The sequence below is a fragment of the Cetorhinus maximus genome, unplaced genomic scaffold, assembly GCF_964194155.1.
Source record: "Cetorhinus maximus unplaced genomic scaffold, sCetMax3.hap1.1 HAP1_SCAFFOLD_188, whole genome shotgun sequence".
NCBI classification, from domain to species: Eukaryota; Metazoa; Chordata; class Chondrichthyes; order Lamniformes; family Cetorhinidae; genus Cetorhinus; species Cetorhinus maximus.
Window position 1 is genome coordinate 568,644 of NW_027596168.1, and position 15,485 is coordinate 584,128.

Genomic DNA, 15,485 nt, shown 5'->3' on the forward strand with positions numbered 1-15,485 from the left:
ATTCTCAGATGCTTCCCCCTGTGCAGTACACTCACTGTTGTATATTATTCTCACATGCTCCCCCTGTCCAGTACACTCACTGTTGTACATTATTCTCACATGCTCCCCCTTTCCAGTACACTCACTGTTGTATATTATTCTCACATACTCCCCCTGCGCAGTACACTCATTGTTATATATTATTCTCACGTGCTCCCCGTGTCTAGTACACTCACTGTTGTATAATATTCTCACATGGTTCCCCTGTCCAGTACACTCACTTTTTTATATTATTCTCAGATGCTTCCCCCTGTGCAGTACACTCACTGTTGTATATTATCCTCACATGGTTCCCCTCTCCAGTACGCTCACTGTTGTATATTATTCTCACATGATTCCCCTGTCCAGTACACTCACTGTTGTATATTATTCTCACATGCTCCCCCTGTACAGTACACTCACTGTTATATATTATTCTCACATGGCTCCCCTGTCCAGTACACTCACTGTTGTATATTATTCTCACATGCTCCCCCTGTCCAGTACACTCACTGTTATATATTATTCTCACATGGTTCCCCTGTCTAGTACACTTACTGTTGTATATTATTCTTACATGCACCCCCTGTCCAGTACACTCACTGTTGTATATTATTCTCACAGTCTCCCCCTGTCCAGTACACTCACTGTTGTATATTATTCTCACAGTCTCCCCCTGTCCAGTACACTCACTGTTGTATATTACTCTCACATGGTTCCCCTGTCCAAAACACTCACTGTTTTATATTATTCTCACATGCTCCCCCTGTCCAGTCCACCCACTGTTGTATATTATTCTCACGTGGTTCCCCTGTCCAGTACACTCATTGTTGTATATTATTCTCACATGATTCCCCTGTCCAGTACACTTACTGTTGTATATTATTCTCACATGCTCCCCCTGTGCAGTACACTCACTGTTATATATTATTCTCACACGTTCCCCTTTCCTGTTCACTCATTGTTGTATAGTATTCTCACATGGTTCGCCTGTCCAGTACACTCACTTTTGTATATTATTCTCATATGCTCCTTCTGTGCAGTACACTCACTGTTAAATATTATTCTCACATTCTCCCCCTGTTCAGTACACTCACTGTTAAATATTATTCTCACATTCTCCCCCTGTTCAGTACACTCACTGTTAAATATTATTCTCACATTCTCCCCCTGTCCAGTACACTCACTGTTAAATATTATTCTCACATTCTCCCCCTGTCCAGTACACTCACTGTTAAATATTATTCTCACATTCTCCCTCTGTTCAGTACACTCACTATTAAATATTATTCTCACACGCTCCCCCTGTCCAGTAGACTCTCTGTTATATATTATTCTCACATTCTCCCTCTGTTCAGTACACTCACTATTAAATATTATTCTCACATTCTCCCCCTGTCCAGTACACTCACTGTTATATATTATTCTCACACGCTCCCCCTGTCCAGTACACTCACTGTTATATATTATTCGCACACTCTCCCCCTGTCCAGTACACTCACTGTTAAATATTATTCTCACACGCTGCCCCTGTCCAGTACACTCACTGCTTTAAATTATTTTCAACTGCTCCCCCTTTCCTGTACACTCACTGTTGTATATTATTCTCACATGCTCCCCCTGTTTAGTACACTCACTGTTGTATATTATTCTCACATGGTTCCCCTGTCCAGTCCACTCACTGTTGTATAATATTCTCACATGATTCCCCTGTCCAGTACACTTACCGTTGTATATTATTCTCACATGGTTCCCCTGTCCAGTACGCTTACTGTTATATATTATTCTGACATGTTCCCCTTGTCCTGTTCACCCATTGTTGTATTGTATTCTCACATAGTTCGCCTGTCCAGTACACTCACTGTTGTCTATTATTCTCACATGCTCCCCCTGTCCAGTACACTGACTGTTGTATATTCTTCTCGCATGTTTGCCCTGTCCAGTACACTCACTGTTGTTTATCATTCTCACATGGTTCCCCTGTCCAGTGCATTCAATGTTGTATATTGTTCTCACATGCTCCCCCTGTCCAGTATACTGACTGTTGTATATTTTTCTCACATGGTTCCCCTGTCCAGTACACTGACTTTTTTATTTTATTCTCAGAAGCTTCCCCCTGTGCAGTACACTCACTGTTGTATATTATCCTCACATGGTTCCCCTCTCCAGTACGCTCACTGTAGTACATTATTCTCACATGATTCCCCTGTCCAGTACACTCACTGTTGTATATTATTCTGACATGCTCCCCCTGTGCAGTACACTCACTGTTATATATTATTCACACATGCTCCCCCTGTCCAGTACACTCACTGTTGTCTATTATTCCGAAATGATTCCCCTGTCCAGTACACTCACTGTTGTATATTATTCTCACATCGTTCCCCTGTCCAGTACACTCACTGTTGTATAATATTCTCACATGCACCCCCTGTCCAGTACACTCACTGTTATATATTATTCTTCCACGCTCCCTCTGTCCAGTAAACTCACGGTAATATATTATTCTCACATTCTCCCCCTGTCCAGTACACTCACTGTTACATATTATTTTCACACGCTTCTCCCTTTCCAGAACACCCACTGCTTTAAATTATTTTCAACTGCTCCCCCTTTCCAGTACACTCACTGTTGTATATTATTCTCACATGGTTCCGCTGTTCAGTACACTCACTGTTGTATATTATTCTCACATGCTCCCCCTGTTTAGTACACTCACTGTTGTATATTATTCTCACATGGTTCCCCTGTCCAGTCCATTCACTGTTGTATATTATTCTCACATGATTCCCCTGTCCAGTACACTTACTGTTGTATATTATTCTCACATGCTCCCCCTGTGCAGTACACTCACTGTTGTATATTATTCTGACATGTTCCCCTTGTCCTGTTCACTCATTGTTGTATTGTATTCTCACATGGTTCGCCTGTCCAGTACACTCACTGATGTGTATTATTCTCACATCCTCCCCCTGTCCAGTACACTCACTGTTGTATATTATTCTCACATCGTTCCCCTGTCCAGTACACTCACTGTTGTATATTATTCTCACATGTTCCCTCTGTCCAGTACACTCACTGTTGTATATTATTCTCACATGCTCCCCCTGTCCAGTACGCTCACTGTTGTATATTATTCTCACATGCTCCCCCTGTCCAGTACACTCACTGTTGTCTATTACTCTCACTTGCTCCCCCTGTCCAGTTCACTCACTGTTGTATATTATTCTCACATGGTTCCCGTGTCCAGTACACTCACTGTTGTATATTATTCTCACATGATTCCCCTGTCCAGTTCACTCACTGTTGTATATTATTCTCACATGCTCCCTTGTCCAGTACACTCACTGTTGTATATTATTCTCACATGCTCCCTTGTCCAGTACACTCACTGTTGTATATTATTCTCACATTCTCGCCCTGTCCAGTACACTCACTGTTGTATATTATTCTCACATGGTTCCACTTTCCACTACAGCAACTGTTGTATATTATTCTCACATGATTCCCCTGTCCAGTACACTCACTGTTGTATATTATTCTCACATGATTCCCCTGTCCAGTACACTTACTGTGATATCTTATTCTCACATGGTTCTCCTGTCCAGCACACTCACTGTTGTATATTATTCTCACATAGTTCCCCTGTCCAGTACACTCACTGTTATATATTATTATCACATGGTTCCCCTGTCCAGTACACTCACTGTTGTATATTATTCTCACATGGTTCTCCTGTCCAGTCCACTCACTGTTGTATATTATTCTCACATGATTCCCCTGTCCAGTACACTTACTGTGATATCTTATTCTCACATGGTTTCCCTGTCCTGTACACTCACTGTTATATATTATTATCACATGGTTCCCCTGTCCAGTACACTCACTGTTGTATATTATTCTCACATGGTTCTCCTGTCCAGCACACTCACTGTTGTATATTATTCTCACATAGTTCCCCTGTCCAGTACACTCACTGTGATATCTTATTCTCACATGCTCCACCTGTCCAGTACACTCACTGTTATACATTATTCTCACATGGTTCTCCTGTCCAGCACACTCACTGTTGTATATTATTCCCACATAGTTCCCCTGTCCAGTACACTCACTATGATATCTTATTCTCACATGCTCCCCCTGTCCAGTACACTCACAGTTATATATTATTCTCACATGGTTCCCCTGTCCAGTACACTCACTGTTGTATATTATTCTAACATGGTTCTCCTGTCCAGCACACTCACTGTTGTATAATATTCTCACGTGCTCCCCCTGTCCAGTACACTCCCTGTTATATATTATTTTTACACGCTCCCTCTGTCCAGTACACTCACTGTTATATATTATTCCCACATTCTCCCCCTGTCCAGTACACTCACTGTTAACTATTATTTTCACACGCTTCCCCCTGTCCAGAACACCCACTGCTGTAAATTATTTTCAACTGCTCCCCCTTTCCAGTACACTCACTGTTGTATATTATTCTCACATGGTTCCCCTGTCCAGTACACTCACTGTTGTATATTATTCTCACATGCTTCCGCTGTTCAGTACACTCACTGTTGTATATTATTCTCACATGCTCCCCCTGTTTAGTACACTCACTGTTGTATATTATTCGCACATGGTTCCCCTGTCCAGTCCTCTCACTGTTGTATATTATTCTCACATGATTCCCCTGTCCAGTACACTTACTGTTGTAAATTATTCTCACATGCTCCCCCTGTGCAGTACACTCACTGTTATATATTATTCTGACATGTTCCCCTTGTCCTGTTCACTCATTGTTGTATTGTATTCTCACATAGTTCGCCTGTCCAGTTCACTCACTGTTGTATATTATTCTCACATGCTCCCTTGTCCAGTACACACACTGTTGTATATTATTCTCACATTCTCGCCCTGTCCAGTACACTCACTGTTGTATATTATTCTCACATGCTCCCTTGTCCAGTTCACTCACTGTTGTATATTATTCTCACATTCTCGCCTTGTCCAGTACACTCACTGTTGTATGTTATTCTCACATTCTCGCCCTGTCCAGTACACTCACTGTTCTATATTATTCTCACATGCTTCCCCTGTCTATTAACCTCAATGCTGAATATTCTTCTCACATGTTTGCCCTGTCCAGTACACTCATTGTTGTATATCATTCTCACATGGTTCCCCTGTCCAGTGCATTCAATGTTGTATATTGTTCTCACATGCTCCCCCTGTCCAGTACACTCACTGTTGTTTATTATTCTCACATGCTCCCCCTGTCCAGTACACTGACTGTTGTATATTATTCTCACATGTTCCCCGTGTCCAGTACACTCACTGTTGTATAATATTCTCACATGGTTCCCCTGTCCAGTACACTCACTTTTTTATATTATTCTCAGAAGCTTCCCCCTGTGCAGTACACTCACTGTTGTATATTATCCTCACATGGTTCCCCTCTCCAGTACGCTCACTGTTGTATAATATTCTCACATGATTCCCCTGTCCAGTACACTCACTGTTGTCTATTATTCCGAAATGATTCCCCTGTCCAGTACACTCACTGTTGTATATTATTCTCACATGGTTCCCCTGTCCAGTACACTCACTGTTGTATATTATTCTCACATGGTTCCCCTGTCTAGTACACTCACTGTTGTACATTATTCTCACGTGATTCCCCTGTCCAGTACACTCACTCTTGTACATTAATCTCACATGATTCCCCTGTTCAGTACACTCACTTTTGTTCATTATTCTCACGTGAGTCCCCTGTCCAGTGCACTCACTGTTGTATATTATTCTCACATGCTCCCCCTGTCCAGTACAATTTCTGTTAAATATTATTCTCACCTGGTTCCCTTGTTCATTACACTCACGGTAATATATTATTCTCACATACTCCCCCTGTCCAGTACACTCACTGTTGGATATTATTCTGTAACGCTCCTCCTGTCCAGTCAACTCACTGTAGAATATTATTCTTAACTCTCCCCCTGTCCAGTACACTCACTGTGATACCTTATTCTCACATGCTCCCCCTGTCCTGTACACTCACTGTTATATATTATTATCACATGGTTCCCCTGTCCAGTACACTCTCTGTTGTATATTATTCTCACATGGTACTCCTGTCCAGCACACTCACTGTTGTATATTATTCTCACATAGTTCCCCTGTCCAGTACACTCACTGTGATATCTTATTCTCACATGCTCCCCCTGTCCAGTACACTCACTGTTATACATTATTCTCACATGGTTCTCTTGTCCAGCACACTCACTGTTGTATATTATTCTCACATAGTTCCCCTGTCCAGTACACTCACTATGATATCTTATTCTCACATGCTCCCCCTGTCCAGTACACTCACAGTTATATATTATTCTCACATGGTTCCCCTGTCCAGTACACTCACTGTTGTATATTATTCTAACATGGTTCTCCTGTCCAGCACACTCACTGTTGTATAATATTCTCACATGCTCCCCCTGTCCAGTACACTCACTGTTATATATTATTCTTACACGCTCCCTCTGTCCAGAACACTCAAGGTAATATATTATTCTCACATTCTCCCCCTGTCCAGTACACTCACTGTTAAATATTATTTTCACACGCTTCCCCCTGTCCAGAACACCCACTGCTGTAAATTATTTTCAACTGCTCCCCCTTTCCAGTACACTCACTGTTGTATATTATTCTCACATGGTTCCGCTGTTCAGTACACTCACTGTTGTATATTATTCTCACATGCTCCCCCTGTTTAGAACACTCACTGTTGTATATTATTCTCACATGTTTCCCCTGTCCTGTACACTCACTGTTGTATATTATTCTCACATGGTTCCCCTGTCCAGTACACTCACTGTTCTATATTATTCTCACATGCTTCCCCTGTCTATTAATCTCAATGCTGAATATTCTTCTCACATGTTTGCCCTGTCCAGTACACTCACTGTTGTATATCATTCTCACATGGTTCCCCTGTCCAGTGAATTCAATGTTGTATATTGTTCTCACATGCTCCCCCTGTCCAGTACACTCACTGTTGTATAATATTCTCACATGGTTCCCCTGTCCAGTACACTCATTTTTTTATATTATTCTCAGATGCTGCCCCCTGTGCAGTACACTCACTGTTGTATATTATCCTCACATGGTTCCCCTCTCCAGTACGCTCACTGTTGTATATTATTCTCACATGATTCCCCTGTCCAGTACACTCACTGTTGTATATTATTCTGACATGCTCCCCCTGTGCAGTACACTCACTGTTATACATTATTCTAACATGCTCCCCCTTTCCAGTACACTCATTGTTGTATAGTAGTCTCACATGGTTCGCCTGCCCAGTACACTCACTCTTCTATATTATTCTCACATGCTCCCCCTGTCCAGTACACTCACTGTTGTATATTATTCTGACATGCTCCCCCTGTGCAGTACACTCACTGTTATACATTATTCTAACATGCTCCCCCTTTCCAGTACACTCATTGTTGTATAGTAGTCTCACATGGTTCCCCTGTCCAGTACACTCACTGTTGTATATTATTCTCTAATGGTTCCCCTGTCTAGTAAACTCACTGTTGTACATTATTCTCACGTGATTCCCCTGTCCAGTACACTCACTGTTGTACATTAATCTCACATGATTCCCCTGTTCAGTACACTCACTTTTGTTCATTATTCTCACGTGATTCCACTGTCCAGTACACTCACTGTTGTACATTATTCTCCCATGCTCCCCCTGTCCAGTACACTCACTGTTGTACATTATTCTCACATGCTCCCCCTGTCCAGTACACTCACTGTGGTATATTATTCTCAAATGATTCCCCTGTCCAGTACACTCACTGTTGTATATTATTCTCACATGCTCCCCTTGTCCAGTACACTCACTGTTGTATATTATTCTCACATGCTCCCCTTGTCCAGTACACTCACTGTTGTATATTATTCTCACATGCTCCCCTTGTCCAGTACATTCACTGTTGTATATTATTCTCACATGCTCCACCTGTCCAGTACACTCACTGTTAAATATTATTCTCACCTGGTTCCCTTGTTCATTACACTCACGTTAATATATTATTCTCACATGCTCCCCCTGTCCAGTTCACTCACTGTTGGATATTATTCTGTAACGCTCCTCCTGTCCAGTCAACTCACTGTAGAATATTATTCTTAACTCTCCCCCTGTCCAGTACACTCACTGTGATATCTTATTGTCACATGGTTCCCCTCTCCAGTACACTCACTGTTATATATTATTATCACATGGTTCCCCTCTCCAGTACACTCACTGTTGTATAATATTCTCACATGGTTCTCCTGTCCAGCACACTCACTGTTGTATATTATTCTCACATAGTTCCCCTGTCCAGTACACTCACTATGATATCTTATTCTCACATGCTCCCCCTGTCCACTACACTCACTGTTATATATTATTCTCACATGGTTCCCCTGTCCAGTACACTCACTGTTGTATATTATTCTAACATGGTTCTCCTGTCCAGCACACTCACTGTTGTATAATATTCTCACATGCTCCCCCTGTCCAGTACACTCTCTGTTATATATTATTCTTACACGCTCCCCCTGTCCAGTACACTCACTGTTATATATTATTCTCACATTCTCCCCCTGTCCAGTACACTCACTGTTAAATATTATTTTCACACGCTTCCCCCTGTCCAGAACACCCACTGCTGTAAATTATTTTCAACTGCTCCCCCTTTCCAGTACACTCACTGTTGTATATTATTCTCACATGGTTCCGCTGTTCAGTACACTCACTGTTGTATATTATTCTCACATGCTCCCCCTGTTTAGTACACTCACTGTTGTATATTATTCTCACATGTTCCCCCTGTCCAGTCCACTCACTGTTGTATATTATTCTCACATGGTTCCCCTGTCCAGTACACTAACTGTTGTATAATATTGTCACATGCTCCCCCTGTTTAGTACACTCACTGTTGTATATTAATCTCACATGGTTCCCCTGTCCAGTACACTCACTGTTGTAGATTATTCTCACATGATTCCCCTGTCCAGTACACTTACTGTTGTATCTTATTCTCACATGCTCCCCCTGTCCAGTACACTCACAGTTATATATTATTCTCACATGGTTCCCTGTCCAGTACACTCACTGTTGTATATTATTCTCACATGGTTCTCCTGTCCAGCACACTCACTGTTGTATAATATTCTCACATGCTCCCGCTGTCCAGTACACTCACTGTTATATATTATTCTCACACGCTCCCCCTGTCCAGTACACTCACTGTTATATATTATTCTCACATTCTCCCCCTGTCCAGTACACTCACTGTTAAATATTATTTTCACACGCATCCCCTGTCCAGAACACCCACTGCTGTAAATTATTTTCAACTGCTCCCCCTTTCCAGTACACTCACTGTTGTATATTATTCTCACATGCTTCCGCTGTTCAGTACACTCACTGTTGTATATTATTCTCACATGCTCCCTCTGTTTAGTACACTCACTGTTGTATATTATTCTCACATGTTCCCCCTGTCCAGTCCACTCACTGTTGTATTTTATTCTCACATGGTTCCCCTGTCCAGTACACTAACTGTTGTATATTGTCACATGCTCCCCCTGTTTAGTACACTCACTGTTGTATATTAATCTCACATGGTTCCCCTGTCCAGTACACTTACTGTTGTATATTATTCTCACATGCTCTCCCTTTGCAGTACACTCACTGTTATATATTATTCTCACATGTTCCCCTTGTCCTGTTCACTCATTATTGTATAGTATTCTCACATGGTTCGCCTGTCCAGTACACTCACTTTTGTATATTATTCTCATATGCTCCCCTTTACATTACACTCACTGTTTTATATTATTCTCACATGCTCCCCCTGTCCAGTACAGTCACTGTTGTATATTATTCTCACACTCTCTCCTTTCCTGTACACTCACTGTTGTATATTATTCTCACAGTCTCCCCCTGTCCTGTACACTCACTGTTGTATATTATTCTCACAGTCTCCCCCTGTCCACCTCACTCACTGTTGTACATCATTGTCAGTCTCCCCCTGTCCAGTACATTCACTGTAATATATTATTCTCACATGCTCCCCCTGTCCAGTACACTCATTGTTGTATATTATTCTCATGCTCCCCCTGTCCAGTACACTCGCTGTTATATATTATTCTCACTTCGCTCCCCCCTGTCCATCACACTTACTGTTATATATTATTTTCCCACGCTCCCCCATCCAGTACTCTCACTGTTATATATTATTCTCAAATGGTCCTGTTGTACAGTACACTTCCTGCTATATATTAATCTGACATGTATCCGTTGTCGAATACAGATATACTTATGTTTTATTCTCACATGCTCCCCCTGTCCTGTACACTGGCTTTTATAGATTATTCTCCGATGATTCCCTTGTCCAGTAAAGTTTCTGTGATCTATTATTCTCACATGCTCCCCCTGTCCAGTACACTTTCTGTGAAATATTATTCTTACATGTTTCCCTCACCCAGTACACTCACTGTAATAACAATTCTACATTCTCCTCCTTTCCAGTACATTCATTGTTAAATATTATTCTCACATGCTCCCCCTGTCCAGTACACTCACTGTTATATATTATTCTCACATGCTTCCTTCCCTAGTACACTCACTGTTGTATATTTTAACTCAGATGCTCCCCCTGTCCAGTACACTCATTGTTGTATATTATTCTCACATGCTCCCCCTGTCCAGTACACTCACTGTTATATATTATTCTCACATGCTTCCTTCCCTAGTACACTCACTGTAATATATTCTCACATTCTCCCCGTCCAGTATACTCACTGTTATATATTATTCTCACATGGTCCTCCTGTCCCCTACTCTGACTGATATACATTATTCTCACATGCTTCCCCTTGTCCAGTACACTCACTGTTAAATATTATTCTCACACGGTCCCCCTGTCCACTACACTCACTGTTAAATATTATTCTCACACGCTCCCTTTGTCCAGTACACTCACTGTTAAATATTATTCTCACACGCTCCCCCTGTCCAGTACACTCACTGTTAAATATTATTCTCACACGCTCCCCCTGTCCAGTACACTCACTGTTAAATATTTTTCTCAACTTCTCCCCCTGTCCAGTACACTCACTGTTATATATTATTCCCTCACGCTCCCCCTGTCCAGTACACTCACTGTTAAATATTATTCTCACATTCTCCCCCTGTCCAGTACACTCACTGTTAAATATTATTCTCACATTCTCCCCCTGTCCAGTACACTCACTGTTAAATATTATTCTCACATTCTCCCCTTATCCAGTAAACTCACTGTTAAATATTATTCTCACACGCTCCCCCTGTCCAGTACACTCACTGTTATATATTATTCTCACACGCTTCCCCCTGTCTTGTACACCCACTACTGTAAATTATTTTCACCTGCTCCCCCTTTCCAGTACACTCACTGTTATACATTATTCTCACATTATTCCCATGCCCAGTACACTCACTATTATATATTAGTATCACATGATTCCCATGCCCAGTACACTCACTAGTATATATTATTTTCACATGCTTCCCCTTGTGTACTAAACTCACTGTTAAATATTATTCTGACACGCTCCCCCTGTCCAGTACACTCACTGTTATATATTATTCTCACATGCTCCCCCTGTCCAGTACACTCACTGTTGTATATTATTCTCACATGCTCCCTTGTCCAGTACACTCACTGTTGTATATTATTCTCACCTGCTCCCTTGTCCAGTACACTCACTGTTGTATATTATTCTCACATGCTCCCTTGTCCAGTACACTCACTGTTGTATATTATTCTCACATGGTTCCCCTGTCCAGTACACTCACTGTTGTATATTATTCTCACATGGTTCCCCTGTCCAGTACACTCACTGTTGTATATTATTCTCACATGGTTCCCCTGTCCAGTACACTCACTGTTTTATATTATTCTCACATGCTCCCTTGTCCAGTACACTCACTGTTGTATATTATTCTCACATTCTCGCCCTGTCCAGTACACTCACTGTTGTATATTATTCTCATATTCTCCCCCTGTCCAGTACATTCACTGTTGTATATTATTCTCACAGTGTCCCCCTGTCCAGTACACTCACTGTTAAATATTATTCTCTCATGCTCCCCCTTTCCAGCACACTTACTGTTATACATTATTCTCACATTATTCCCATGCCCAGTACACTCACTATTATATATTAGTATCACATGATTCCCATCTCCAGTACACTCGCTGTTTTATATTATTCTCACATGCTCCCCTTGTCCACTACACTCACTGTTAAATATTATTCTCACATGCTTCCCATTATTCAGTGCACTCACTTTTAAATGTTATTCTCAAATCTCCCCCTATCCAGTACACTCACTGTTAAATATTATTCTCACATGCTCCCCTTGTCCAGTACACTCACTGTTAAATATTATTCTCACATGCTCCCCTTGTCCATTACACTCACTGATGTATATTATTCTCACATGCTCCCCTTGTCCAGTACACCCACTGTTTTATATTATTCTCACATGCTGATACTGTGCTGTTCACTCACTGTTGTATGTTATTCTCACCCGTCAAGTACACTCACTATTATATATCATTCTCACATGGTTCCTCCGCCCAGTACACTATGTTTTATGTTATTCTCACATGGTCCTCCTGTCCCACACTCTCACTGATATATATGATTCTCACATGCTTCGCCTGTCATGTGCTCTCAGTGTTATATATTATTGTCACATCGTTTCCCCTGTCCAGTACATTCACTGTTATATAATATTGTCACATGCTTCCTGTCTCCAGCACACTCAGTGTTATATATTATTCTCACATCATCCTCCTGTCCAATACACTCACTGTTATATATTATTCTCACAAGGTTTCCCTGTCCTATACACTCTCTGATATGTATTATTTTCACATGGTTCCCCTGCCCCGTACACTCACTGTTGTACTTTATTCCCACATGCTCGTTCTTTCTAGTCCCCTCAATCACTTGGAAGATAAATTGAGAAGCTGGGACTCTTTGTGCTATGCTCCTTTAAGAAGTCAGCACAGGTAGGATGGCTTGAAGAAGGATCATACGGACTCCAAACGTTAACTCTGTTTCTCTCCCCACAGATGCTGCTGGACCTGCTCGATTTTTCCAGCATTTTCTGCTTTTATGTTATTAAGATGGTCTGAATGGCCTGCTGTGTGATTTTAAGAATTACAATGGCTCCGAGTGCTTTTGCAAATGCACTGATTTGTAAACTAAAATCCACTTCTCCTGATCCAAGATGTCTTTTCCAGACCCATTAATCATTGCTTGGGATAACAGCAAAATACTGCGGATGCTGGAAATCTGAAACAAAAACAGGAAATACTGGATAAACTCAGCAGGTCTGACAGCATCTGTGGAGAGAGCAACGGAGTTGACGTGTCGAGTACAGATGACTCTTCTTCAGAGCTAAGAAGTAGAAATGTGATGAAATTTATACTGTTTAAGTGGATGGAGCAGGTAAAGTTGGATAGAAGGTCAGCAATTGATGGGGACAAAGGAGAGATTGACGAAGGTGTCATCAACAGCAGGACAAAAGGGAGCGTTAATGGTTGTGGTAAGGGCTAAAAAGGGTACTGATAGTGGCAAAGGTAAGAACAAAAACTGACAAAAGCAGAGCAAGGGTGAGCAGTCTGAAAAGAACAACATGAACAAGTATTAGCTTGCCCTTGTGGGAGTGGGGTGGGGAGGGTGCGGTGGTGGAGAAAAAAGGAACGAGAATGGGGTAAAAAGGCATCATTCCCCACTTTGTTTTCTGCTTTTTCTAAACATTGTAGCTCTGCCTTCGATTAGCTGCACATCGCACTGAGTTAGGAATCTCTACTCGAATGTTACATGTCTTTGTGCCCATTCTGTGAAATTATGTTTGAGTTGTGAGAGGCCAGGTTAACCCGCTAGTTGCTTCTGTCTTCCAGCTGGATGAAGCTCACAACCAGGCCCGGAGGTTGCAGAGGTCACTGGATGAGCAGACAGAGCAGTCAGAGAACCTGCAGGTCCAGCTGGAGCACCTACAGACCAGGTATGTGGAGCAGAGGAACTAGTGCTATGATGATAGCTGTAGTTTTTATACTGAGTCCTCTGCCTTTGTCCAGGTTCTAAACAATGGAGCTATCATATCTGCCAGGGCACCTTGACAATGGCATCTTTCACTGAGACCTGTAACTCCAGGTACATCTATGAGATGTGGGTACATCAAGCAGATGGCAGGTGTTGTAGAGCTGATTTTCCAGGCAACTTTTCTTGGTGGACACATTGAACTTTATTTGCAAGACAGCAGCAGCAACTACATATGTTCATCAAACTCCATAACTAAAGAAGAACTCTCCCCTGGAGATTCCCCGCGCTGCTAACTCAGTGGTTTACACAGATCATGTGATCTTAGAACACAAGTTTATTCTTAAAGCTACAGTCCTAAGTTTATCAAAGCTGTAATTACTATGTTCCACCCCCTTTAACTTTTCTGTACATTTTTTATTTACAAGGATATTTATATCATGACATTACAATATTTACACAGTTCATCAAATTAGAAGTTCAGTATTTCAGGTGGCTTCCTGATCCGTGTGGAACGTCGCAGCTCCATGACTTCAGATTCTTTGACAGGAACCACATTCTCTGGAACTGCATTAACATCAGGTACCTCAGTGGGCACAGGCAGTTCCACTCCGACAGAGATGTCAGGCATGTCTGAACTTGGTTGAGCAACTTCAACATGAACCACAGGTTCAGCAATGGTTACAGGTGGAACATCATTTTGTTGGAGTATCTCCCTTCTTCTTAAATGATCTACATGCTTATGGGTGAACCGGCCCTCCACATCCACATGGTATGACAATGGTCTGGTCACAGAGCTTACTTTACCAGGTAACCACTTCGGTCCTCCACCAAAATTCCTTACATCTCGTGCTTCTCCAGCAGGAAATTGTCACTCACGACTATGCAAATCATGAATCGCTTTTTGGTTCCCTTGACCTTCCTCCACTTTCCCCTCCAAATTAGGAAGTATTAGGCTTAGTCTTGTCCGAAGATGTTGCCTTGGTAAAAAGTTAGAGGCATTTTTGGAATTCCTGGGTAAGTAAATGGTGCGAACTGGTGCTTGTATTACTGGGTTGACTTGTGATTGTCTAGTGTTCGTGTATGGTAATTCAGGTTGCTGCAAGTGAACAAATGGCAGAGTCACGGGTTTGCCTCTGATGCAGAGTTCTAGAATGATTCACAAAATCAGGATATTGAGCAAATGGGACAAAAGTCTGTTCAGGCTTATTAATGGATGCATTAACCTTGAGTTCAGGTCCAGCATATTTATCATAATGGCTCATCAGGGGTACCAAGTGCTGCTCAGATAAGTGCTTTGTTAAGTAGAAACAGGGGAGCACCCT

The 15,485-nt window shown here is 41.7% G+C and overlaps 1 protein-coding gene across 5 annotated transcripts in view; it reads left to right on the forward strand.

Annotated features, from left to right (window-relative positions):
- LOC144672993 (coiled-coil domain-containing protein 102A-like) overlaps positions 1 to 15,485 on the forward strand; it is a 447,451-nt gene that overhangs the window by 404,284 nt on the left and 27,682 nt on the right. For all 5 annotated transcript variants that reach the window (XM_078534991.1, XM_078534993.1, XM_078534994.1 and 2 more), the window contains one exon: positions 14,022 to 14,125. In XM_078534991.1, coding sequence (XP_078391117.1) covers positions 14,022 to 14,125 — 104 coding nt within the window. The remainder of the gene's footprint in view (positions 1 to 14,021; positions 14,126 to 15,485) is intronic.